The sequence below is a fragment of the Melospiza melodia genome, chromosome 6 (genome assembly GCF_035770615.1).
Source record: "Melospiza melodia melodia isolate bMelMel2 chromosome 6, bMelMel2.pri, whole genome shotgun sequence".
Taxonomy (NCBI): domain Eukaryota; kingdom Metazoa; phylum Chordata; class Aves; order Passeriformes; family Passerellidae; genus Melospiza; species Melospiza melodia.
In genome coordinates, this window is record NC_086199.1 from 10,185,279 (window position 1) to 10,212,140 (window position 26,862).

Here is a 26,862-nt window from a genome sequence, read left to right on the forward strand (position 1 = left end):
AGGGGCAGCTGAAACAATGTACCTTTAAAATAAACTGTGGTTCAATTTGCACACTTTTAATTCTTTGTACAAGTACAGAGACAATTACTGATAGGTTCATGATACCTGTCTTGAGAGCCTTTGCCTATAGCAACTGGAATAAACAGTAATTAAAATTATCCTTGGAAATGGCAAAATGCCCTGCTACCAAGTGATCAGAAGACCTAAATCTAACTGAGTATTTATGCTTCAAACTAAATTGCATATGTTGTTCACACTTAAAGACAGATTTCAGCTTTGCAGGAATGAATAAACTGAATCTAAATTCCAGCTAGGAGTACTAGATCAGTGAAAAGGCTAAATATTCCTGTGGTTTGCAATCAGCAATACTAGAGTAGTGAAAATGATCCAAAGGCAAGACAAATTTGGTAGGTATAGAGTATAACTCTATACAGTAAACATAACTAGAAAAGTAGGAATAAGCAGACAAGCTTTTGGGTACCTCAAATAAAAATAAAAATATCAAACTCCTAAGTTAAACACTGACTGCTTGATTAACAAAACATTTCTAAAATATTGAGTTCAGGATAAAAAAAAAAAAAAAACACAACACCATTCCTGATTCCAGAGGAAACAAAAACCAAACTCACAAGCTGTTTTTATGGCAAAGTTTAATTGCCAATTTTTATGTCATTCAGAATGAGAATCCCATTATTACTGCTGCTTACCATCACCATCTCCTGCACTTTGCCACAACATCTCTCTGTCTGGCACTTATTTAAACAAGAGTAATTCTTGTCTGTGGCAGTGAAATCCATAGTTCTCCCTTCACACCTGGAAGTGCACTTACATGCCCAAAAGCCTGTCTCTCTGAAGCATAGGGCTGGAGTTATGAAAAGATAATTCCTCACACTACAAACATTATAATAAGAAGCACAAAGATTTTCATCTGTCCTGCAGCAGGCTGCCAGATCAGTTAAAAAATGCCAGTTACAGGTACTCACTGTTATTTTTTATATAAAAGTATAATAAGAGATTCAAATCTGGGCCTTCCCACTTTATATTTTTAAGAGGAAGTACTTCCTTGCGTTTTCAAGTATCTTCTGTTCACTTTAAGTCATGAACTTTAAAAGTGACATGTAAAGATGCACCATAACACCTCACTGAAATGTGTCTGTTTTAATCATTACTGGCTGATTTACTTCAACAGAGATTTCTGTTCTTTTGTAAGAGTGTAAAATATTACATCAAAGCCTTCAGTGCTTATTGTGGATTACATTACATGTGGAAGGCCCTTAATTACATCTTCTGAGAGAATTTTGTTGAGTTTGTCCCTTTGCATACTCCACCTATTCTCTCAGTCAGCTTGACCGCTTCAAAAGAATTTAAATGGAAAAGGCCTCTCTTCAGGCTCTGCAGACACAAATAAAAGATCCTACACCACTTTATGAATCAGAGTATTTTGTCTGGAGGGAACACACAAGGGTAAAAAAACTACACAATATAAAGAAGAGGAGAGAACATCACTGAGATAGAAACACTTGCAGGGGAGGGAGAGAGAGTTGCCCACTTCACGTAGAACATGTAATACAAAATACCTTCTCTCAAGAGGGGGGAAAAAGAAATAACAAAGATGAGAATGAAGCAATGCCACTTCAGCACACTAAAAATGAAGTTTGATTACTCTCAGATGTCAAAATTTAATTTTTCAGACCAGCAAATTTTATCACTGAGTTTGATTCGAATATTGACCTAGAAATACTGTCTATTGCTTTTCCCCAGGAGGCCCTTTCCATCCAAACCCTGCATGCATTAATGTCTACAACAGAAAAAAAGTTTAATCCATTTAGAATATACAGTCATGCAAAGTATAGTGAAAATTAGGGGAGGAGTACAGTACACAGTTCTAATGTTGAATGGGCAAAATGAGAATTAAAAAGAGAGTTATTCAACCTGACTTTGGCTTTATTAATGATGCAGTATTAATTCACAATAGATGCTGATTGACTGTCTTGGCACTGAGAGCACCAATGCCAAGAAAACAGTAATAAAGAGACAAAAGCAAAGATGGAAAGAACATTCTCCTTTGAGACTAAAGCACTACATGTTTTCTCAAGGTTGCTTTGGAATGCTAAGCTTTGTCTCATGTGGCTTACAAAAAGATGGGGAGAAAAAGATTGCTATTGTAAGAGAAATGAAGCTTCAGAACACTCAATATTGCAAAGTAGGCTACTTCCCCTCCCACACAGCAAAAGCAACACCACTTTTATTATCTAAGAGTATTTTCAGCAGAACTGCAGCTGGGAGTTAGTTAAGAGTGCAATGTGTATCCCATTGCCAGCAATGGGATAAAGCATGGGAAAGCTGGTGACAGAAGCAAACTACATAGGCCAGGTAATAACTGAAAGCTTGCACTGTCCTTCCAATGAAAGGAAAACAATGGTTAGAGAAATGCACATGTAATCACATTATATATATATATATATATTATATCTATGTTTTTACTTTATGACAATCAGTGTAACACAGTGAAGCCAATATATGGGAAACAAATAGGAACAAGCCCTGGCTCCAGACAAATTTTAATATGGGAAAGTAATGAAGTCACCATCACATCGTTATGTGATGGCACTGCCTCTTAAAATGGACTGTACAGCACTTTGGAAAGCTGTGTTCCTTCCTCCAGCAAGCTGGGTAAGGAGGAGATTAGAATTATTTTAGTGTTAGACTGGTCATTTTAATTTACTTTGAAACTGCTAACACTCAGTATATTTCCATAGGAAATGTTTTTTATGATTCCAACTGAGGGAGTATTTTTTAAATAAACATTTAAATTACAAGGAAATATGGCACCAAAAGGAAAAAAGCAAAAGTGAGTTAATTGCAAGAATATTTCTACCAGTAAAAACAAACCACTGACAAGCAATTGTACACCAGACCACAACCAGGACACTCAATCAGCATTACACAACTTGGCCTTAGATACAACTGCTTGGGATTCTTGCAGAAATATCACCATTCAGGACAGCAACAGAAAGGATGTCTTAAAACTTTTAAATATGATGAGTTTTTTAGCATTATGACAGACAAAATGTTATTCTTAATTTCTTAATTGTTTCTGCAAAATTAAAAACCAGGAAGTAGATGAAGCAGGAGACTCCTGAGAGCACAGCAGGCTGGTGAGCTGTTAGGGGATGAGCTCCTAGCTAGTGTGTGCAACTGTGTACTGTACTTACCCCGTTCCACTCTACGCTCATACTCACTTCCTCGCCGCCGTCGGGGCCGCTCTCGTACTTTACCACATCCACGTTGAGGCTCTCCCTGCTGCGCCGCTTCTCCGCGCTCTCAGCGTCGTTCAGCACCTCGGCCACTCTCTGTTTGTGAACATTGTCAAGACCCTGAGAATTTGATAGAATGGGAAGAGGCTTTATCTTGTTACAAGCTCTGTTAAGCTACAACTTACACACACAGCTGGGCCGAGCAAGGAGTAAAACCAGCCCACAATTCCATCAGTCCAGTTCTGCTCCCAGAGAGCAGCTCAGCTGCCCTTTCTAAACTGCAAGGATCAACACAGCATCAAGGGAACAGTCTAGCAGTTTGAGAATTCCTGACTTGTTCCTTCTTTTCTTCCTTTCTTATCACTTGTCTAAGCCTTGTGGTGTTCGTGTCACTTACCTGAAGCAATCTGGCAAGCAGCTAAATATTTGAGCAACTTATAGATCATGACCCATCAATGTAATTCTCAAGTTTTTCACCCATCAAATGGTGCAGTTTTCACCTGCCTCTGGAGAGGTGTCTGAATCTCTAGTACCTCAGAAACACGTTGTGTTATTTAAAAATGCTGACATAGAACACTTGGCATTAATGTAATTTTCCTTCAGAAAGAAATGGCACAGAATAGAAACTTGTGATAAACATATTTAATATATGGTCAATACATTTACTTTGTGTTAAAGCATGCCTATCAATTATAAAATAATCCTTTTAATATCTAAAGTACCTTCTATGAAAACCCTGCACTAAAGCCGAATTCTTTAACACAGAAACTAGAAAATATCGAAACTCAAATCATACTTATTTTCAGTTTTGTCTTTTTTATAATAAACCTATTCCACATCATAACCAGTATTTGCTGACAGGAAGAGATCCCAGATGAATGCCTTATATTCAAGAAAATATTCTGCATCTTCCACAGTACAGCACTAGCAGCAAATGAAGCAGAGATGTGGTGTGGCAAACCCATAAAGCCAACCACAATACAGAAAGTGAAAAGGATGCCAAAGTTCTTAAAAGTGCATGAAAAAGAATGAAAGATGTTTTAGTGCCATGGAGATGTCAGTTTCTTGTTCCCATGTAACTGTTTTTCCCTAAGTGAAGAGCATTTCCTGAATGACCCAGAATAAAAAGGCAGTGTTAAATGCTGCTGTAACACAACATTGTCTCCTACATCTAAATCTAGGGGTGTGTAGACTGCCATATATTATGGATTAATGGAAGAGGTGGTATATGATGCACAGTGAAAATCTGAAGCATCCTTAAAAATAAACAGTCAGCAGCAAGCTTCAAGAAAAAAATACAAGTCCTATTTATTCTCATATTAAAAAAATGAAATTAAAATTGAACATTTATGATGCTTATTTATTTCTATTTTCTTACTTTGCTTTCGATTTTAACACTAATTGACAACCCAAGTTTTCTTGTTCAGTCTTAGACACTTATAAAAGTGTCTTATAAGTGTCAATTATCAAACCATCCAAAAGGGAAAGAAAAAAAAAGTCAATAAACCCCCAACAAACCCAAACTCTCTTCTATCTTTCAAGAGAAGGGAGAAAGTGTTACTTGAAGAGTAGATCTGAGAGGACAAAGAGAGTACATTAAAAGGAAGTCCCCACTGAAACTGTAATATTTATCTCATTTGTTTACAGAAGTAACAAAAGGTTTCTGTTAGTCAGTTGTAGGCAGCAACTGAACATTTTTAATTCTGACAGCTCCTTATTAAAAACAGAACAGCATGATTGGCAAAGGAGATTTCCAGCAGAACCTCCCCATTTTCCCCCAGCTACAGTCTGTTTCCCAGGACAAGCAGCCAATTAATTGAGCACTGCTGGCCAAAACAATGTTTCTGCTCTTCCATTTTCCACATAATTTCACCTCCAGTTTGAATCATGTCCCCAGTACATGGTGCCACTGCCCTAACAATTAACCAAACTGCAAGTGTTAAGATGTATCACTTTATCACCAGCTCAGTCTGAAATTAGAGGATGACCAGGCACTGAAATTTTCTATATTCTGCATACAGGAAGTTGAAAATCTGCATGACCACAAGGCAGAAAGACCATTCAGGTGAATTTTCATACTTGCCTGTTTACGAGATCTCATTGCTGCCTCTTCTAATGTTTCAGCAGCTTCAAACTTGCCCTGTCGTCTGTAAAGTGCCCCAAGGTTCTTTAGAGTAGTTGTTACTGTTGGACTATTGAGAGAAAGGAAAAATAACTCTGTTATGTTAAATATATACTCATACAGTAAACTCTTCTCAATTCACTAATAAAAGCTTAAATTAACACAGTGTTTATGATATTTTCTAATAATTTATTCTCACTCATAGTGAGAATAAATGCACTTACAGTGCATTATTGAAATGCACTACACTGTCCTTCATGTACACACAATAACCTGCTGACCCCTTTCAAAGCCTGTCAGTGTCTCTGTGAGTAGCCAACATCCCTGAAACTGCAATGCCAGAACCTTGTACTCCCCAGCTGCACCTCAAGGTGAAAATTTAGCTCTAGAGGAGTGTATCCAACTGAATAATTGTGCAGCTTCCAAAATAAATGCTTATTCATGCATAGACTATTAGAGAGACCACATGTAGCATGTGTTAGTCACAAAAGCAATTAACAGCTGCTTTCATCAGCTTTTACTTAACACCTATTTGCAGTTTCTGTGCATTCCAATTTGCTTGAACAACAAAAGCAAAAAAATCGCCCATTTCATTAACAAGTCTCATATAAAAGACACTTTTGTTTCAATGGCACAAAATTAGCTCAATCATAGTATTTTTGAGTGAAGTTTTGCTCCACTAACAACAGAGAAAAGATCTTCTCATGCATTAGAATGAAAAAGTACATGAAAAACAAACCAATAAAATGTATTGTACACAGAACTCAGGATGGAGAAAAAAAGAGATTTCAACAGTACAAGGGCTCTGAGTTATGTTAAACATGAGCATTAAAATACTCAATAAACAAAAAATTTTCACTGACTATCAGTACTAGTTGCAGATTTTTTCAGGCACTGCACCACCTACAGTGGTTATGTTAAAAAAGCTTCAGTAATGGAACAAAATTAGAGCAAAAAAAAAATTCCACCAACTATAATCCAAGTTGAAATCCTTGTTTCCCTTATTTCACTTTAAAGTATACATTGTCATTCACACAACTACATTCTGGAAGATTGACAAACTCAAGTAATGCTTAGTTGTGGCAGTTCAGCTTTGTTTTCTTGTGCCAGCTATGTAACTGAAGGTGCAGTTATTTGCAGGCTCATCTCTGGCCCTGCCCAGGCAGGGAGGGGCACAGAGGGAAAGGTGACCCACGCTGCCACCTGAAGGACTGCCAAGAACACAACTGGGGCAGTTTCATGTCACTGGATCTGAGCAGCCTCAGGACTTGAAAACTGCTGCTGCATTCCTGAAAACCAGTCTTGAGCCTGGAATGTTTAATACTTTCATTTTTATACTCCTAACCAAGGAGCTGCTTTGGTTCCATTTTTAAAAATACTTTAATCTGAGACACTGAGCATTCATGAGTTGTCCTGTGAAGAAGTTACTCACCTATCAACTTTGCAAGCTTTGTACCAGCCCCCATACTCTCCAAAAGAAGTGCCATCTTTTTGCTTTCCCTAGAACAAAGGTGCAGTTGAAAAAAATCTGATTTGCAACCTAAACAAATATAAGCTCAAAAAAAGATTTACAACAACAGCCTTACTTTGCATTCTTCTCTCTCTTCTGCATGCATCCAGATAGGCTTATTTTCATCTGGTGAAACAAGAAAAGTATTTTATAGAAGAACAAAACTACAAAGTATTGATTGTTGTATTTTCACTACTCTGAAATGAAGCTGAGAACCAGGGAATTATACTATTGTTGCAAAAAAAACTTACTGTCCATGTAGAAGCAGCAGATAAATAAAACACAGAGCTCTTTTACAGTTTTACAGTTCTGTCTCTTTCTTATCTGAAGTTAGAAACAGTTACTCCTGAGAAGCTTTGAAGTAAGTATACACTGTCACCCATTTGTCATGTGTCTAGTTCTGTGCTAGAGAACATGAATTTATTTATTTTATCCTAACAACTACTTTGTCATCTACTAAGTGGTGCATATGCTACTGACATGGAATGCAGTGGAAATGCTTTAGTGGGATTTTTGCTTTATAAAATGCATATGACTTCAATGTACAGTGTAATTCTCAATTTAAAGGTATTTTCCCCATTCTTTAAATATGTTAATGGGGAACTTGCATTAACAATGTCTTTATTTATGTCACCAAAATCCTGCATTGACTTTTTCCTGTGACTGAAAAGTGATGTACATTTTTCTGCCTCTATAAAAATACCAAAGTTGGGTTTAGTGGGGTGTAAGATAAATTAGGCCAGAAACAAAATCCATAAAACATAAACCCACTAAGTCTCATGGTTTTGAATCAAATGTCTGCTGCTGTATCTAAAAGCCTTCTTATGATGAATGTTACCTCCAACACATCTATCAGCTCACCTTTTAAGTCCCCCTAAAGCAGACAACAATTTTAATCAGGACATTTCTTGCAAATTTTATTCCATAAGTACAAAAATAAAACATAAATTCAAATCTAGGGACTCATTTTCTTACCATCTACAGAGCCAAACTCCCGTTCATGAGCACGAGTAAGAATCTCTTTGTATAAAGTTTCCGCTTGCTTAAACTTGCCCTGTTTTAGATAGCAGGATGCCTAAAAACAAAATACCCCCAAAAGATATCAGCACACTGCTTTATTAGAAGTGCATTTCAATTGTCTCAGGTCTACTTTGGGAAAGGCTTACCAGATTGTTCTTTGTTTTTGCAACATTTGGATCATCTGGTCCCAGCTTAGTTTGGTAGATTTCAAGTGCCCTCTGATAGTAATATTCAACCTCCTCATATTTCCCCTGGTTCTGGCATAGCAAAGCCAAGTTATTTAACTGCTTGGCAACATCAGGGTGATCTTTCCCCAGGACCTGGAAATGAAATACACTGTATTAAAACATTCTCTAATCATCATGTCATGGTCTAGAAGTAAATAATTTAGAAACATCCTGTTAGTTTTATTCCTCCTCAATTCAACAAAAGCAAAAGCTGCATTTCAAAGATATGAAAATGACTCAATTCTACTGCAAACTGAGAATCATGCAGAACAATCCATAAGAGGAACAAAGTAAGTAGTAAAATAACATTATAGGGAAATTATTATTTATATAAAACAGAAGATGCAATCTCATGGACTAAAATAAATATCCACATAGAGAATAATCAACTTAAAAATTTTAGCTAAGTTTCATTTTTTAATTCCAATGCTCTTGTCAAATCAATTATTTAGCTATCAAAGAGGAAGGAAAAAGGTAAAGAAGTTTCTCATAAAATACAGAATTTAGCATACACCCAGCGTGCTCCAGCAATTTCGTAGCATTACTGGAATTTCCTACTGTTTTCAATTTCAGACACTCCTAACTACTAGGCATTGTTAACAATGGGGTTTATCTGACAGATCTACCCAACCAAAGTACAAAAAAGTAAGCATTTAACTTTGCTTTCTCCTTCCCTAAGTCCCTGTAGAGGCTCTGTATTTGTCACTCCTACCTTTTCTCTGATTTCCAGAGCTCGCTTACACAAAGGTTCTGCTTCTTTGTACTTTCCCCGTTTACCATAGAGTACTGCAAGATTGTTAAGAGTTGCTGCCACCTGTCAAAAGCAGAGAAACATTAAGTGCACTGAAATGTGCTGATACAAATACTTGATAAATGAGCACACCTGCAAGGCATTGATGTTATTAAATTTTCCATGCACAGGATAGACCTCTTGAAATTTGGAAGTGAAGAAGTAATTATTATTAAATGCATACATACACAACAGAGGAAAGAAAAACCTAAATCATGAAGTAATTTTGCTTCCTTTGTGGACATGGCATTTAGTGCACACATTTTCACATGTTCTTCTCTTACACAGGCACCTCTCACATCTACACTTTGAGCTGCCCTGTGTCCCACAGGCCACAAATGTATCACATGAATTTTCCAAATGCTTGATTTACATTTCATTTACAAGCAGCAGTAAATGAAACCAGAAATGCCCCTTCAATCTGAGTATAATAAAGAGATTTGAGTAAGCAAAAATCTTTCTTCACAAATTGATTTCCCACAAAAAATCCAGGCAATCCAAAATCAAGTATGGGCAAATTATTCATGGTGAAACAGCACTGAATAGAATGTGGCCTCCTACCTGTACTGTTTAAAGACAAGCCAGGTCTTACAACCTTTCCTGTTGAGTTTGACATTGGAATTAGTTGATAAAAAGCAATTAGTTGAATGAAAAGCAAACTAAAATGATGCTATTGCAAGTATACAAACCGCTGGATGATCTTTGCCCAAAGTCTTTTCACGGATGGCCAAGGCATCATTCAGGAGATTTGCTGCATCTTTGTACTTGTTCTGGTCTCTGAATTGTAAAGAGATGTAATTAACACTGGGGATTCAGGAATGAAAAATCATAACAATTAAGCTGAGTTCACTGCTGACCTAAAGATGCTACTATTAAAGAATAATTGAGAATATATTAATAAATTAGGAAGTAGAATCCTGAAGCCTGTGACTGCAAATAGTTTAGTAGTTGAGGACTATACTGAGCATGTACCATTTCTACACTGATGTCCAATTTCTACCTCTAGATTACCTCGAAGTGGGTAATCAAGACACATCCCCTCAGTAGACAAAAAAAAAAAAACAGAAATCAAACCCAGCCTCATTCCCAAAGCAAAGGTATAGGCAAAAATACAGCAACTTGTTTGACGTTTAAGTACAGGGAGACATACAAATATTTAAGGGACTTCTGGAGGGTTTTAATAATAATTTTAAAAGGAAAATAGAACAGGGAAAAAATTCTAGTCTGAACATCAAAAGGTTGTAGCCAAACAACTAAGTATTTATTTCACTGGTATTTATCTATGTCAGCATACCAACCTGTACACCAAAGCAAGTATGTTCAACATAGTGGCAACATCAGGATGGTCATGACCTGAAGTCTTCTCCAGATCTTCAAGAGCTTGTTTACAGAGAGGCACAGCAACCTCATATCTACCCTGGGAAGCATACTGGATAACAAGATTATGTAGGGTCCGTAACCTTGCTGGAATTTCATAGCCCCCTTGTTGGGCAGCAGCTGCTGCACTGCTGTGCTGCTGTTGAACTGAAAAAAATCCACAAAATTTCAACTTGTGTAAAAGATGACTGTAAATAAAACATCTCACTTGAGTGCTCAGTGGCACAAAAAGAGACTCACTGAATTTTATTTCTTCAATACACAGAATTAGCTTTAGAGCATGGGTCACAGCAGTCAGGCTGTCTTCAACAGTGACTGTGGAAGTATGACTGTTTTAGTCCTCATATCCTGTCCAGTATTGTAATACAATTATTTTTACAGTTCTCATAGCTCAAAGGGCTACACATAAAAAACTAATGAGGAAAGCAAGAAACTATTTTGGCTCAGCAAACCATTCTCAAGATGATTTAACAATTTTGCACCTACAAATATTGCTGTTTTCATATGGCAAGGAACACCAACATATATAAGCTGAATATCTGCAGAAAAGCTTTTTTCCTTTATTCTTCTTCTCTAAACATACTTTGTTTGTTTTCCTTAGTTTGCTATGCCAAGGAGCACTTAAGATTAGCAATAAAGGACTGAAACACTTTGGATGCCAGAAACAACAGCTACAAGACAAAAGGCCCCGAGTCAAAGTCAACCTTCAAGTTTTACTCACTAACCCTCAAGCTTAGCCACTTATTTCCCAGTAGCTCCTAACCTTTGGTTGTTGCAACCTTTACTCTCCTATTGCCCCCAAAAACCCTTACTCTCCTACTGCCTCCTTTTCTCTTTACCTGACCAATTTCTGAGATTTAGAATATTCTGTCTTGTTCATTTTCATTAAACTCTAGAGAACAAGTTTATCGTTCTCTGAGCCTGACTTTACTCTCTCCTTTCTATTAAGCAGAAACCACTCTCACAGAAAGTGGGAGACTTTTTATGGCAGTGAAATCACACAAGTCCAAGCCTATACCCAGAGTCACTGCCTGCCAAAGCACTGAAGAATTTCAGCATTTTTTGGAAGGTCAGAGAAATCACTGACATGTCAACTTTGTCTTTTGTAAAGAGAAGTAAGGGAGCTTTTCCTCTCAACCTTCCAACTACAAAATTCTAGGGAAGCAAGGATGAGCAAGGAAGGAGCTCATGACAACAATGACCTGCTGCAAACCCTTCAAGCCTTCCCTTCAGTGCCTCTTATGGATAGCTTTGCTGTGCTGACAAAAATGCAGTGTATCTTGTAGGCATGCCCATAAAGGAAATTTGAAATTGCTGATTGCAAAGGTGGGTTCATTCAGACATTGTCCCTCAAGTTATTTTTGTGGTAAAAACCATTCTGCTCCCACCACACTGCACTGACTCCACAACATCAATATGTTCTGTTAACAAACATACAAAAACCACATTCCACTAAGCAGAGTTTACTTATCTACCAAGAGCTTTATTCAATCACACTACCAAACATCTGCCTCAAGTTCCACAGCATATTCCTCAGTCCTGCTCACCTGAAGACAAACAATGCTTCCACAATTAGTATTAAAACTATGCAGACAATCTTAGCAAAGGACAAAAGACTATATGAAAAAGATTTCTTATTGAAACCTGCCACAAAAGTCTCAGATCAGATTAATTTAAGAGGTCATAAACAGAATCCACTATCTGGTTAGAATCTGCCTCAGTCACTTGCAACTAACCATTCTGAGAACCCTAAGAAGGAAAACAGGAGAAATTCTGAATTTAAATCAGTCTGAACTTTACAGCACCTAGTAAACTCTAAAAAACCTAAGCCCCAGTTCTGTACACACCAATGTAAAAAATGTAAATCAATTACTGGATTCCTTATTCCAGCAGAGGCATTAATCACTCCAGTTGTGTTGCAGTGGAATGGTGAAGCAAGCATTTTTTAAAAGTGCATCTTTATATTCTGCACTGCAGAAACACACCAACAAAGTAGTCTGAAGTACACTTACTTCCTTGTCCTTGGTCATCCTCATCATTGGGAAATAGATCATCCAAAGGCTCTTTGGTGGAATCCGAATCTTTATCCTCCTACAGAACAAGCCCAAACCCAACAAATTAAAGCAAAGGCAAAAGAGGGCAGGCCAATTAACCAGCAATGTTAAAGGAAAACCCCACATTCAGAATTGACAAGAATAACATTTCTCAATAAAGTTTTATAAAGGTAGGTCTTATATTTTAATGTATTTACACACTCTGTCCCAAAACAATACAGGACACCTTCAGAAGGGCCAGGAATAGAAATGAGGTCTCCTAGATTTCAGTCTCAATTTGAGCACACAAGAACACATTTGCCATTCTCACAGAGGCACTAGGTCTCATGAAAGTACCCACTGAAGAGAAAGCACTGCTCAGTACAGAACTGTCCATGGTACCTTTCTCAGTCATAAACACAGTTATATAGTTGGGCAAGGGAGAGGAATAAGGAGATCTCAATTTCTGAGTACTCAACTTCTGTACAAATAATTAGATTTTGCAATTAGTCTGGAAGGTTCAAAAATAAAAAAAAAAAACAAAACAAGAACACTTGAAAGGAAGTTCATTTCCAATAGTCTCCATCTGGAACCATATTAATTTCTACACAATCCATCAGTTTAAAATGATTTTAAGCATCTACATATAATTTCAAATATAAAATGAAGAGACAGATCATCTCTCAGTCCTGTTTCCTAAATGTTGAGCCTACACAATATAAATAGTTGAAGTTCTCAGAAAGGATGAGCTCAGTAAGGAGAAAACCCAGAAGCAGAACACATTCTTATATTTCTGTCTCTCCAATCAACACCTTTTTCCACAGATGAGAAAAAGCCAACTGCTGCTGGCATTCAATCAATGTTAGCAGAGCAAGGGCACTGTAAAACCAGCAAATTAATGGGACTACATCTCAGATAAGATGTTCATAATTTTAAATGTTGACTCCAACCTCATACTGAGCCTATACAACTAACTATTACAAAGGCTAGAAGCAGACACCATCCATATGGTTAGCAAAACTATAAAGATGCTTGGCTTACTTGGATTCTATTTGTTAATTAAACTTCAAATAATGGAGCTACTTAATTCATCTGCAGAGTACCGTCTGACAATACAGCACATCACAATCCCAACATTCCCTCCTCTGCCCCTCTTCTGAACAGGCTTCACTGGCAAATCCATCCACAAATACCAAGTCATGGAACAGCACTGAAAAATTCCAGGTCCATCGATGCAAACAACTCTCACCATGTACAATATTTTTAAAAGGATTAGTCAAGCAGTCAGTTAAGCATGAGTAAATCACACCCATTTTCAACCATTAAAATTGCTGAAATAATTAGTTATGAAAACTGCACTTTCCCAGACACCACTGAGAAGGTCTGAACACACAAAATTAGATTCTTCTCTACTGCGCCACCTAGCCTAAGGAAGCAAAATAAAATTATAAAATGAAGGGCAAATAAATCAGAAGTCTTTTTAAGCATTAAGTTCCTTCTGTAAATTAAAGTTGTGTCCATTTTCTCTCTGAATCTAAGAATATGTAACACAATGGGCTTGTATATATGCAGATGATTACAGTGTCTGGCAGATGGTCCTGAAAGGGGATTCAATAACATCTTATCCTTGTGTAAATTCTCAACAGATACAAAAGCTGTGATTTCACAAGACAAAAATGAAGTATTTTTCCTGCAGTCAAAATAAGCCAAGTCCTCTAGGTATGTAAAATGTCTCACAGCTTATACTTCTCACTTATTTTTACTGCTAAGTTTATAGAAGTGAGATTTTTGCTTTGGCCCAGTTCTTCACATTTTTAAGCTACTAAATGAGTATTTATCAATTCTGTTCCTCATGTATTTTATTATCTGCAGACAGTAAAATATATACTCTCTTAAAATAAGAATGAGCTTTCAGAATCATTCTGCAAACTATGTGACACTAGTACAAGGTAGTATTTTAATGACAATTACATCTAAGGGACAAATAAAAAGTATCTGTTACTTCTTGTTAAACAGGCAGATTACAACACATGTAAATGTAAGGTGTTTTTACTGTTTTACTATGGAAGTACTTACTGATGGTGAGATATCATCATCATATTTTTTTAATTGATTCATGAATTCTAGATGTTTCTTTTCCTCCTCCAGCTGAGCCACAGACTGCTCACTCTTCTGCAGTTTCTGCTGTGTATTGGCGAGTTCATCCCGCAGCCACTGATTCTCCTGGCACAGCCGGCGAACCTGAGCCCGCAGCTTCTGCTTCTCTGATTCCACTGCATTTAAGTGATTTGACAAAGCCATCATTACCTGAAAAGCAGAATGTGTCACATGGCATCCTTCCCCTAGAATGCAGTCCTGTTCATAACACACAAGGCTTTCATTATTTGAACCTATGTCAACTGTGAAATGTGGAAAACATTCCTATTTCTCTTATTTTAGATATGGTTCTCACTTTTCCTCTAAACCTTTTTACCATTTAGAATGATTTGGGCTGGAAGGAGCCTCTGAGATCACCTCCTTCCAGCCCCCTGCCATGGGCAGGGACACCTTTCCACGAGATCAGGTTGATCTGAACCCCATCCAGCCTGGCCTTGAACACTTCCAGGGACAGGGCACATGTTCCCCTACCTCACCACCCTCACAGGGAAGAATTTCTTCCTAAATCCAATCTAAACCTACTTTCTTTCAGTTTGAAGCCATTCTGCCTTGTCCTATCACTACATGACTTTTCAAAGCCCCTCTTCTTGTAAGCCCTTCTAGCCCTGGAAGGGGCTCTAATATTTCCCTGCAGCTTCCTCTTCTCCCCCTCTCTCAGCCTGTCTCCAGCCCCAGTTGTCATCCTGTGCCTCCTCTGGACTTGCTCCAACAGGTCCCTGTCCTTCCCTTGCTGGGGTCCCAACCTACAGGAACTCTTTACTAAATAATTGTTTTCCATGATGCTATCAGAAGTTAAAATTGTTTCAGAATTCCCTCAACATTGAATATAATCTTAAAATGCATGAAAAATTTGAACTAGATTACTGAACTGGAAATCTTTGTTCCACTAACATAAAATGGAGCAGTAATACATTCAATTTGCAGGATCATAAAAATAACCCAAAACCTGACACAGAGTTCTAATTTAGCACCTTCCAGACAAAAAAGGGATTTGTATACATGCTTGTATCTCCTAAATTGAACACCTCAGCACAATGGTAACACTTCAAAGGGATATTTATTTCACTGAGATGTGCATGTGCAACTGAACACACAATTTACAGGTGCATTTCATACTACTAGCCATAAGCTTGAGTGTGCAGACTTCCAAACACAGTCACTTTAAGGGCAAAAAATAGAACACCCATAAAAGCAGCTTACTTGGACTGGGTTGGTTTTTTTTTGCTGAGCAAAGTTAAATGAAAAAGGAGCTTATTAAGTGAAAGCCAAACACTACCAGCAGAAGATATTCTCCTTTCACTGTTCATGCACTCTCCCACTGACACATGCAGAACAGCTGGCAGCAGTCCCAGGATGCACACCTTGCCAGAGTGGACCACTGGTGAGAGTACAAATCTTTCAGATCTGGTAGACATCCCCAAGTTACCTGTATTTCATCTCCTCAGGTTCATGGTTTTTTTAAAAACAAAGTTATCTCTAAGTGGTGTTAAACTAAGTATTTCATGTGAAACAGATGGTGGTCTTAGCTGAAGTTTTAGTTGTCAAAATGTTCATTAAGCCTTTAGAAACTAATTTTTCCTGTAAAGGTAAGGAAAACTCCAGGTATGATTTCCTAATACCAGTCCAAATCTCCAGACTCCATGTACCTTTTTACATATTAAAATTTTTTCTAATATTTTAATTACTTGGCCAATTCAAACAGTGGCATTTATATAATGAGAAAGCAGATTTAGGAAAATTGTGATAATAGGGTCAATGTATTCAAACACTGAAGAAGCTACAATGGCAACTAAAATATTTTGTAATCTTACTCACTAGAATTAACTGAAAGAAAAGTCTGATTACTTCTTTAGCAAAGTTAGTTTCATTTTCATGGAAATAACACATCACCAGACCTACATGCATGCCACAAAAAAAAATCTATTTCCATATCTTAAATTTAAAAATTAAAAAAAAAATTACATTGTTATAACTCAAAGCATTCAGGAAGAGTAGCCTTATCAGGTCTGAGAGCAGCAGTCTGAAGTGTAATTGGCTCCCTAACAAAGGCAGCAAATGCAGACTTCTTGGCTCCTCACCACTGCAGTTCACAAAGTACCATGGGAGGCAAACAAGGCAGGAACATCTGCAACTGAGGCTCCTGATAGAGCAGAATTGAGAACTGGCTTCTCAGAGTCCTAATACTACACAGAAGTTACTCATTCACTTGCACATCTTCTACAAACAACCATTAAGGGTAACTCAACTATTGCAATTTTACTCCATGTATCTTCTAGCATTTTCCTCCTGAACAAGAACATATCAAAGAATATAAAACATATACACTAAGGCCTGACAGTTTGTCCAGTGCTTCTATATTCCCCTGCCTGATAACCCACATTTCATTCTCTCAGCCTCAATTCACCATGATCCAATGCACACAGCTTCCAGATCAGCACACAATAATAGCTCAGTCCAGAAGAGAAGTCTGAGCACAGTTACAGACCAACAGAAGGCCTATTAATGTAGAACTAACTCATGGGCATTTCAACTCATTTGCAAACACTCTCCTATTTTACAAGGATGAGTGTCATACCACATCATTTCAGGTTTTTGACTTACAAAATATCATAAATATAGTCCTGACAACCCAATAAACATACAGCTTTTCACTTATCTTTTGCAGATGGTATCTTCATCAACTAAGAGTCCACAGAAATTATCTCAGAGTCCTCTCTTTAATGCATCAAAGTTGTTCAGATCCTGTACTCAAGTTTTAAACTTTAAAATGCTTTTAGTTTCAATTTTGGTTAAATAAAATGTTCAATAAACATTAGAGATTCTTAAGCACTAAAAGCATCATGTGCTACTATAAAAAATCTGAGGCAAGGGAATATAAACATGAATTTAAGGCTACACCAAAGCTCAAAGGCTGGAAAAAATACATTTATTATATGTGTGTTTGTTTGAGACCTTTCTATGTCATCTTTTAGAGTTAAAATGCCACTGCTCAGTTCTTGAACTGCTTCAACATTACCTGCCTGATGTGGAAAGTCTAAACAGAAAATGTTTAGACTGAATGCCACTGATGACAAGTGGAGCCTAGTCATGAGTGCTTTAACATTAACCTCATAATCAATTCTGTAACACAGCATGGTGTACAGTACCTACCCCTATTAATTACAGCAGCTTTTGTCCATTATATGCAAGAATAATGTAAATGTCCCAGCATATTACAAATATCTGGGGAGAAATGTCTGAAATGCTTCACTTTTACCACAATTTTACCTGTGCTTCACTAAGGCCAAGCTCCAGCATTTCCAGTGACTTTCGAATCATGTTTGATTTTTCTTCAACCAGATTAGTTTCATCATCTTTCTTCAAACATTTCAAAGTTTCAAGTAAGCTCTGTAAAATTGAATTGTGTTCATTCTTCAGTGCCTCTAGTCCATTAATCACTTGCTTAGTTTTGGCAATGATTTCATCTTGAGTAAGCTTCTCCAACTTCTCTTCCTTTAAATACACCATTGTGGACATGTTTTCATACATTCTGAAATGGAAGAATATGCTAGTTAATACAAAAGGAAAAATAAAATAAGCATATAAGTGAATAAAGTTTGAAAGGCATATTCAGAATACAATTATATTTGTGCACAATTTTTACAATATTTCATGTCCTGAGTTTGTACAGTGTCAACTTCCCCAGTTTCTATTTCCAGATTTAACATTAACACTCATTGATAAACCAAGAAAACCAAACATATCATGAAACACAGACTATGACATGGCAACAGAATTTGTAGCAACTACTGAGGAACAGGGCTGCAACTCCAGGATTCTGTTTGTGAAAAAGCAAAGTAGGTGGTGTATAAAATACACACTATAATAAATATAGCTATTTCCAGATGCCACTGATCTGTAGTTCTCTAAAAAAACTCCACAAAATGGAGCTTGAAGAATTTGAAGAAATATCACATAGCCTTCTGAAAGAGTTCATCAGTCAGTCATGAGAAAAGTCATCTTTCTCCTGCAAAAAGGTAACACCAGCCTCATCCTTTCCCAAGGACTACAAAAACTCTTACCACTACGTATTTTGAACATCACAACTACCCCCAGGAAACTTTAATTCATTATTTTAATTCTAAACACATAGATATTCAATTGCCTACAGGTCTAGATGCAGCTGTTTTGATGAAGATGGAACACCTGTCTCATGCCAGAAAAAACAGTTTGTACAGTACAGCCCTTGCAGCAAGAAACATTTCACTGTGCTATTTTATCAGATCTAAAGCATTACACTAAAGATAGTAAATTTCTGGATGTTTGTCAACACCTCTACCAAATGCAAATGAAGACCCAAAAAAGCTCAGAGACTCAGATTCTCTAATTATCACACATGCTGTTACTGAACTGACAAACAAGCTTATAAATGTAAAAATGTAAACAGAACACACACAAACCATTTGACCCTTTTTAAATGTCACCAGAAAAATGTTCTATAATGAAAATAAAGACTTGAGAAATTACTGCTCTATACCTCAGCTATTTAAATCTTTGAGTGAACCAGGAAGTATAAATTAGAATAAAATAGGAAAGATTTTTCAAAAGCAATAAATGACCCCATCTATGTGAAGACACCTGGTTAAGCACTGGCAAACTAACATTTAAAATGAATTAAAACTGTATTAAAACTTTGTACTACAAAAACTAGTGTAATTTTAGGAGAAATAAAAAATAATTAGAACCATTGAATTCTTGAATTAAAACTGCTGTAAGAAGACAAAGGATGTGCTCTTATGCTTTTGTATTATATTAAAAATAAAAGGCTGCTCTTTGTTTATATGTGCTCAAATCACCCTCTCTGTGATGATCTCCTGCAATACAATACCCAAAAGGCACAGCCACTTGTTACCAAACCAAAGCTGTAGATGACAGTAGGATTTTTTTGTAATAATCTGAAAACACAGAATTTGAGGAAGTGTGAATTTGGTTCTACCCAGATTTAATGCAGAAACTTCGTATTCACAAATAAATCAGTAAGAAACAAATAAATCTGTATAAAGCAACTAATCTAGCATGGCATAAGAAATTAACCCATAAAGGCCTGGAGAATGATATTTGCACATTTCCCACTTCTAACCTGAGAACTATGACCCAGAATGCTTAAAAAGATAGTTTTAAAGTACAGACTCCCTGAAGTTGTGTAGAAAAATGAACTGCAATTTAATGTGGACCAAATTTGCAAATAAATGCTTCTAACACACAGTCATGTAGGAAATGGTTATGGATTATACTAACCTCAGCACACAACCCTAATTAGCCCTGGCACACTTTCACAGCCTCAATTAACAATTTCCATCCTGAATGCACAGAACTGAACCTTTGGTTATAAAGAAGTAAAACCAGCAGAGACATCTAATGAAGTGACTATTTGTATATCTTTTGTGAACAGAGATAGCAGCAATTCCTTCTGCACGCCTCAATATTCTGCCATTTTACAGCAAAATGAAAAGCAGATGTTTGCATACATATATGTAATGCACACATAGACACTGTCTTAAAAAATTACACATTTTAAACACCTCAGTAGAAATAAAATTAATTCTAAGTGATGAATACAGATGAATACAGATACATTAAAAGGCCCAGAATACTGGCTGAATATACTGAAGCTGTAACTAAGGATGGCCAAGCCAGCACAGCATCTTTTGAAGAGAGGAGAAGCAGGTTTAAACAAGATGGGGCAAAACCACACTCAAACCATCCCAGCAGCAGACCTGCTTTATGAATACATTCCCCCTGTCTCAATCCAGTGTGCCAGGCTTTTTAGCTGCCTCATCCCAACCCCAATGTAGCTAAAAGCTTCCACTGCCTCTGCACGAGCAGCACAAGGGACCTGCTGGAGCTGGAGCCAAGCCAAAAGCTGCATCAAGACAGACTGACATGAAGGTCCTTGCAGAGCCTGCAAGAGGATTCTCAAGCCTCCTCCAGTGAACACTGTTGGAATCCCAATCTTTCCCACTAACAGGAAAGGAATAAATATTATGGGATAAGTTTTGAGGGGTGTCTGTTGGTGTTCAGAGTTTTACCAATTGTGCTTGGGAGAATAATTTAGAAAACAGGAGGATAACAAACATTTAATTTGTCCTGCTATCAAATCTGACTCTGCAGGAGTAAAATTTATGAATAAATATCTAATAGCCTTTAAGGGCAGTAAGTGAAGGTGTGGTGCCATCATGATTTTTTTAAAATGTATTTTACAAAAGATCATTGCCTGTTCACCAAACAAGCCCATATTTGAATACATAATCATATAACTGGGGAAGGTTTTGTAAAGGACAAGGACTTGGATTCAGTGACCCCTGTGAGTCCCTTCCAACTCAGCATATTCTGGGATTCTGTAAATTAGATCTGAATGTCCTGAGGCAGCAAATGTCACACAGGAAGCAAACAAATGAAGTTTATATGCAGGATGTATACAGAGGAAAGGAGACAAAACCTAGCCAGCCTATTGTCACTTCTCAAAAATGTTAACTCTTTCTTCCTACATATTTCCTTACAGAAAAAAAAAGAGTGTAGGGAAAGGCTTCTTAAGCTCCTCTAAGCTTTGTCCTGCACTCCACTGCACTGCAAATTTCTAGATTCAAATACTAGTTTTTAGCTCAGTATACAACTGAAAACAAAGCAAAGAATTAAGATGTACAAAGGTTTATAAAACAGAATTTTGGATGAGGAAAAAAAATATGTAATGCAGCCAGAGTTACAGATCACTAGCTGGCTTAAGAAATTTACCGTTATATTAAGTATGTGTCTGTGTAGATCTTGAATATTGTCCTCCTTCTTTGTTTGTAATAATATTGATTATGCTGAAGTCCAAAAGTCACTAAATGCTTTCCAACTTCTAGAAAAACCAAGTCACTGCCTTAAAACACACCAAAATAAATTAATTTTGACAGATCAACATAAAAACCCCTGCAACTAAAGAGGATTCCACAATATTTTGTAACATAAACTCAAAACAAAGAAATGGACTGAGAATAGCAAGAGTCTGAACCAAAGAAAGCAAGGCCAAGCTTTCAGTCTGTAACCACTGGGATAATCTCATCATATACAAACAACTTAAGTGGCTGCTATCTTCAATCAGTTTAAGTATTTTGTTATTCATAAAACTTTCAAACCAACTACACTAGTAATGCTGACATCACAGATTTCTGCCTAAATTCTTCCACAGACATACACATATCACAGCCAGCTACTAAGCTCTCCAGCTCATATTTAAAGATCTCTTACAGAGCTTTTCCTACCCAGCTGCTTTTAAAGAAGAGTTGCTTTCCTGCAGGTCCCTTCAAAATATTCTTGTGCCAAATCATGTATGAATCCCTCTTTGCATAGGAAAACTTATCAAGAAAGAATTTCATTCTAAAAATCCACAATAATTTTTTTCCCTTGACTAAAGATTAGCATGGATCCTAAAAACAAATAAATAAAACCATTCTAATTTTTCTTCCTTGGTCTGAATCCCTAAAGACTTCCCCTCTCTATATTGATAATTTTATTATTTAATGAGTTTCAAGTACTAAAAGCTTGGAAGATAAATTTTTAATGTACTTAGTGTCTGATCAAAATTGTTGCAAAATATAATTTTAAATAAATAAATTATAAAACCCCCCAAGTCTAAACTGCTTTGTCAAGTGATATTCTCCCTAAACTTTTTCTCTGAATGTACAGCTGACAGGCAGCATAGCTGAAAATGAATGTGTTCAATGTGTTCATTCATTTTCAAATAATTCAAAGAATGTGTTTGCATATAAAAAAGAGTAAATCATCTTCCCAATAGTAAAAGCTGCTGCAAGACTGGCTCAAGCCATACCTAGGGGCTCTGTCACTGACGTGTACTGCAAATTCCACAAAGTTACAGTGAAAAGTTAAATTAATTTGAGCTTTTTGTATCTCTAATAGGAACCTAACAGTTCCCAGTTTCCTAACAATAATCAGTCTATTCAAGGCTTTTAACCCTAATTTCACTCTTAGCTCCTCCTAATTGAATGGCAAGGTTCAGCATCCTACATCTGCCATGTACTTGCTTCAATTTTGTATGAGCTGCAAATTACAAGTCATTAATTCCCTGCTCAGAGCAAGAACGCGCCTCATTACATCATGGAAGGCACCATCTTCAAATGCCACGGGCTGCTTTAACTGCTGATCTTCATAATGTGGAAAACTGCCTTCTCAAACAACCAGCAAAACATTACAGGCTGTTCCAAGAACAAAAACCGAGCAACAAAGGCAAGAGATGAAAAGCAGTTTGGGAAGGACTGAGCAGAGTGTCAAACGCCGCATCAGCCGCACCCCTGCTGCAGGCAGCTCAGCAACAGCAGAGAGGACAAGGATGAATCTCACTCACGGATGCCTTGCATACGCTCAGAAAGGTATTTGTAAAAGCACTCACATAACAAACACTCCATTTGGACTATATTGCTGTTATGGCTTTCAGTCAGAATCTCCAAGTCTGAAAGAACAATGATTATCTGTTGTTTTTTTCAAATTTAATATGTAAAATTTCTCTTTACCTGCGAGACTATTTCTACTGTCACAAGTCATATTCCCATAAGGAATATTTATAATCTTTCCTTTTTTGTCTGATTTGCCTTCCTTTTACTTAAAATGATCCCTTATAGTCAGGAATTTTCTTCCATGACATGATCCCTAAACTCCCAGAGGAAAGGAGCTTTTCCCTCTTGACATATTCAGGACTGCAGCTTCCCTGCCAGTGCTAGTCATCACTCTTCCCATCATCTATATTTGAATCTGCATAAAATAGAAAATCTGGAACTGCACCTGCAAACAGTGTCCTGGTGGAGGTCAGACTTAAGGCACAGTGGCTGACCCAGTTCTATAAACAGAACACTGCTGCACTTCTGCTCTGCCCCGGCTCTCCAAATGCGTGAGCTCAGAAAGCACCTTCAGCATTTAACACACAGGTACACCGGCTGCCTTAAAATAACCCGCTGAGGACAATCAGCAGCACATTCTGGAGGCTGTAAATCACTGACCAGAAGCAGGTAAGAGGATGGAGTTGCACACTACCGAGCAACCAGTATTAAGCTACAGAGAAACTCCCCCTTCCCCAAAGGGAGTTGCTTTTTCTACCAATTACCAGCTAGTAAGCATCTGAATTTAAAAAATCATGCTACTGTGCTCCTCCTGCCAGCCTTCAATTCAGAGCTAGCCCTGAATGCAGAAGTCTGCCCTACCACCTGGTTTAAAGTGAAGGTATGCTAGGTAAATAAATGCCCTGAAAAAGGACATTTGTAGTTCCTTAATGTCAAGGGCACATATCCCAAGAAAAGCTCAGAATCACATCTGGAATTTGACCTACAGCCTTAACATCACAAAATGTCTGTGTTGGTAAGTAAACTGGACAAACACTCAACCTTTGCAAAGTTTTGGCATTTCTAAAGGCAAGCCCAGAGGTTTCTGAAGAAATGCACAGGACACTAATAATAAGCAAAGGACAGATTGACTAAAAGGAGTAAAACAAAACCCCCCTGGAATACTGGCAGAAATCCCCACATCTCCAACAAGGCTGCTGCTTTTCTGCCATGACTGCCAGGAGCAGCCCACTCTCCACATGGCTGCGGTGGCCTCACGTTCTACCCTGCAGCACAGCAGCTCCACCCCTGAAAAACACTGCCAGCCTCTAGAAAACCTCCATGGCTACCAAAGGCCATGCACTGCATTAAACTATGTTTAAGTGAAGAGGATTATGTACTTGTTTAGCTGAAGAACACAGCCACTGTACATCTACCTTGATAAATAATCTTGGAATGTTTTAATGGTGGGGCCTGCTATTAAAAAAATTACAAATCATACCTTTCAGGGGAAATCTTCAGCTTCTTCTAAAATGAAAAAATTATTACAGAGAAACTCAGACTAACAAACCATATTTGCTAAAAAAAAGAGATGATAGCAAAAATAGCTCCTGTAAAACCCTTACCAAGGGTGAAGCTGACAATTCTCTTTGAGAAAGCACAAGCTAAGATGATTTGCACTGCTGAGAAAGTACAAGCTAGAAGATTTGCTCTGCTGCAGAGTCCTTTGATTTAGATTTCTGTAGCACGCTACTTCAACACTAATGAACACTTTCTTAGCAATCATACCTAGATTCTTAAAGGTAACAAATTTAATACTATTTTGAAAAAAATACTTTTGCACGTTTCAAAGATAGCTGGCAAAAATGCCTTGAGAGCTATTTCAGCCATCAGCCTTCTTTCTTCTGCAGCAAGCAAACTATTTTAATGAAATTTATTACTTCCTGCTGAAATAGTTAACTGAGTTAAAAATCTGAATACAGTGTAAAAGTATTCAGTGACACAAAAGCTTTCTTTAACTACACAGATTATTCTCCCCCCTCTTAAAGAAAAGATTATGGTGTCAATCCCTTGGCCGTGCTGCACTGAATCAACACTGGCTAGTAGCAGGCATTTCAATTATCATGATACAGCAAATCTGTATCCTTTTAACTGCAGACAATCCAGATGACCTGCCCATCTAATTCTAAAATCTCTTTTAGACTCAAACATATCTGGAATTCCATAGTGCTGCAGGCCAAATCCCATCTTGCTTTTCCTGTTCACATACTGCAGCAGAGACCCTCAGATGATGTGACTGCCCCTTACACAGTATTATACCATTCCAATTATTTCTGTGGAAGGAATCAAGGGAAAGTACCCTCTTTTTTGCACATCTCATCAACTGTATTTTACCTTCCAAAGGCCTAAAAATGACTGAAACACAGACTAGCAACACATCCTAAAATCACTGTAGATTCTCTGAGAAGTGTTAGATACTACAACTGGTCTGGATGTATTATAAGCATGTAAGAGAAAATTAATTCTCTGTACACATACCCAAGCCCTTCCAATATCTCAGATTTCAAATGAAACTGGATGGATACTAAGACCCTTTTATGAATTTGGTATCACATCAAAGATTACTCTTTGTCAAAAGATTACTCTTAGTCAAAGCTGAAACAAGTGCAAAAGCAATCTGACAGGCATGTGTGTGTCTAAGGCAGCTCCACAGAGCCAGAGCCAGGAGTCCAGAGGAGCTGCACTAAAAGCCAGACTTTCAACAAGGTACAGCTTATAAACTCTTTGTTAATCAAGGCCGCTATCATCTGTTACATGCTGGTGGTACAAAACTTCCTTACTCAAAATCTGAAACAGCCCTGTGGCAAGATTCAAACTCCATTCTTTTCCAGAATAATAAAACTGCATACAATCCTCTTCTGCTGTTTGGTAGTGTTGGGCAAAACTTGTTTTTTTTTTAATTTTAGTTCTGTCCATGGAATCTCTGAAGGCAGGCAGACTGCAAAGCTCCAAGCCTCCTACCCCTTGGAGCAAGGGAGTTGTCTCCCTCCTGTACCACTGTTGTGCCAACAGAAGCAGCGTCTCTTGGTCTCCTGCAGAGCCAGCACTTCTCAGCTTCTGTGAGCACTAATAAAACACTTTCAAGCAGCCACCAATGGATGTTGAGAAAGGAGAGCTTTTTCCCTCCCTAAAACACTGACACAACACTCCAGTTTAGGCCACAGGAGATTTGCCTTCTCCTGTGAGAGATGACAACAAAGCCCACCTCACTGGATCACTTTAACAAAAAGGTCATGACTGTATCAAGAGCAGCTACATAAAGACAGAATAAACTATCATAAATGAATCAGAAGGCAGAGGTGTAACAAGTTAAAAAGTAGTTATAATTACCTTTAATTATTAAAAAGTCTTGTCACAAGAATCAAAGATACATCAGGAGAAATCTAGGCTAATTGTTCAAAAATTGTATTGTAGTTTAGTATTTTGTAGTTACAAGGACATGCTTCATAAATTATCTACTTTAAGTGGATTGAAAGGAAATTTTGACTGTATTCTAAAACAAATACTGTCAAGAAAGTCTGAGTAACAGATCCATCATCACTATCAAATTACACAGTTTTTCCTCTCAATATTCCAAGAACCTGCATTGATTTTTGTGTGAAAATAGCACTTGGCTTTTCATGGACAGGCCACCTTGTGCAAACAGGTCTTCAGTGAATTTTGATAAATGTTTTGATAAGGCTGGTTCTTGCTGGTGTGAGAGACTTTGAGACTGGACTAGGGTTAGGGCACATAGCATAAGAGGAAATACAGCAACATTCAAAGCTACCTGTCTTGCAGTTTGAAGCTTTCAATAGTGTAGACAAAACATTTTTTCAGCTTAACTCTAGCTCTTTCATTTTGCATTGTTATTTTTGGACAAAACCTGCTTTATTGACTAATCAAAGCAAGCATCCATTTATGTTATCTATTTATCTAATCTCTAAACAGCACTTAAGTAGAAGCACAGGAATGTTCC

At 37.4% G+C, this 26,862-nt stretch overlaps 2 protein-coding genes across 10 annotated transcripts in view; one reads left to right on the forward strand and one right to left on the reverse strand.

Moving 5' to 3' along the window:
- The window catches only part of XRCC3 (X-ray repair cross complementing 3), a 42,924-nt gene extending 25,161 nt beyond the window's left edge, over positions 1–17,763 (forward strand). The window contains exon 8 of the mRNA XM_063159865.1: positions 17,159–17,763. Coding sequence (XP_063015935.1) covers positions 17,159–17,252 — 94 coding nt within the window. The 3' untranslated portion in view covers positions 17,253–17,763. The remainder of the gene's footprint in view (positions 1–17,158) is intronic.
- Positions 1–26,862, reverse strand: part of KLC1 (kinesin light chain 1) — a 43,289-nt gene that overhangs the window by 8,423 nt on the left and 8,004 nt on the right. For 3 of the 9 annotated variants that reach the window (XM_063159855.1, XM_063159859.1, XM_063159861.1), the window contains exons 2-13: positions 17,761–18,022; positions 14,413–14,643; positions 12,316–12,394; positions 10,225–10,450; positions 9,616–9,703; positions 8,849–8,950; positions 8,056–8,229; positions 7,865–7,964; positions 6,966–7,015; positions 6,812–6,879; positions 5,341–5,449; positions 3,243–3,377 (exon numbers count right to left, since the gene is read on the reverse strand). In XM_063159855.1, the coding sequence (XP_063015925.1) occupies positions 3,243–3,377; positions 5,341–5,449; positions 6,812–6,879; positions 6,966–7,015; positions 7,865–7,964; positions 8,056–8,229; positions 8,849–8,950; positions 9,616–9,703; positions 10,225–10,450; positions 12,316–12,394; positions 14,413–14,643; positions 17,761–18,021 (1,623 nt within the window). In that variant the 5' untranslated portion in view covers position 18,022. Of the gene's footprint in view, positions 1–3,215; positions 3,378–5,340; positions 5,450–6,811; positions 6,880–6,965; positions 7,016–7,864; positions 7,965–8,055; positions 8,230–8,848; positions 8,951–9,615; positions 9,704–10,224; positions 10,451–12,315; positions 12,395–14,412; positions 14,644–17,760; positions 18,023–26,862 lie in introns of all 9 variants that reach the window. The other 6 variants (XM_063159853.1, XM_063159858.1, XM_063159860.1 and 3 more) reach the window with 3 other exon arrangements.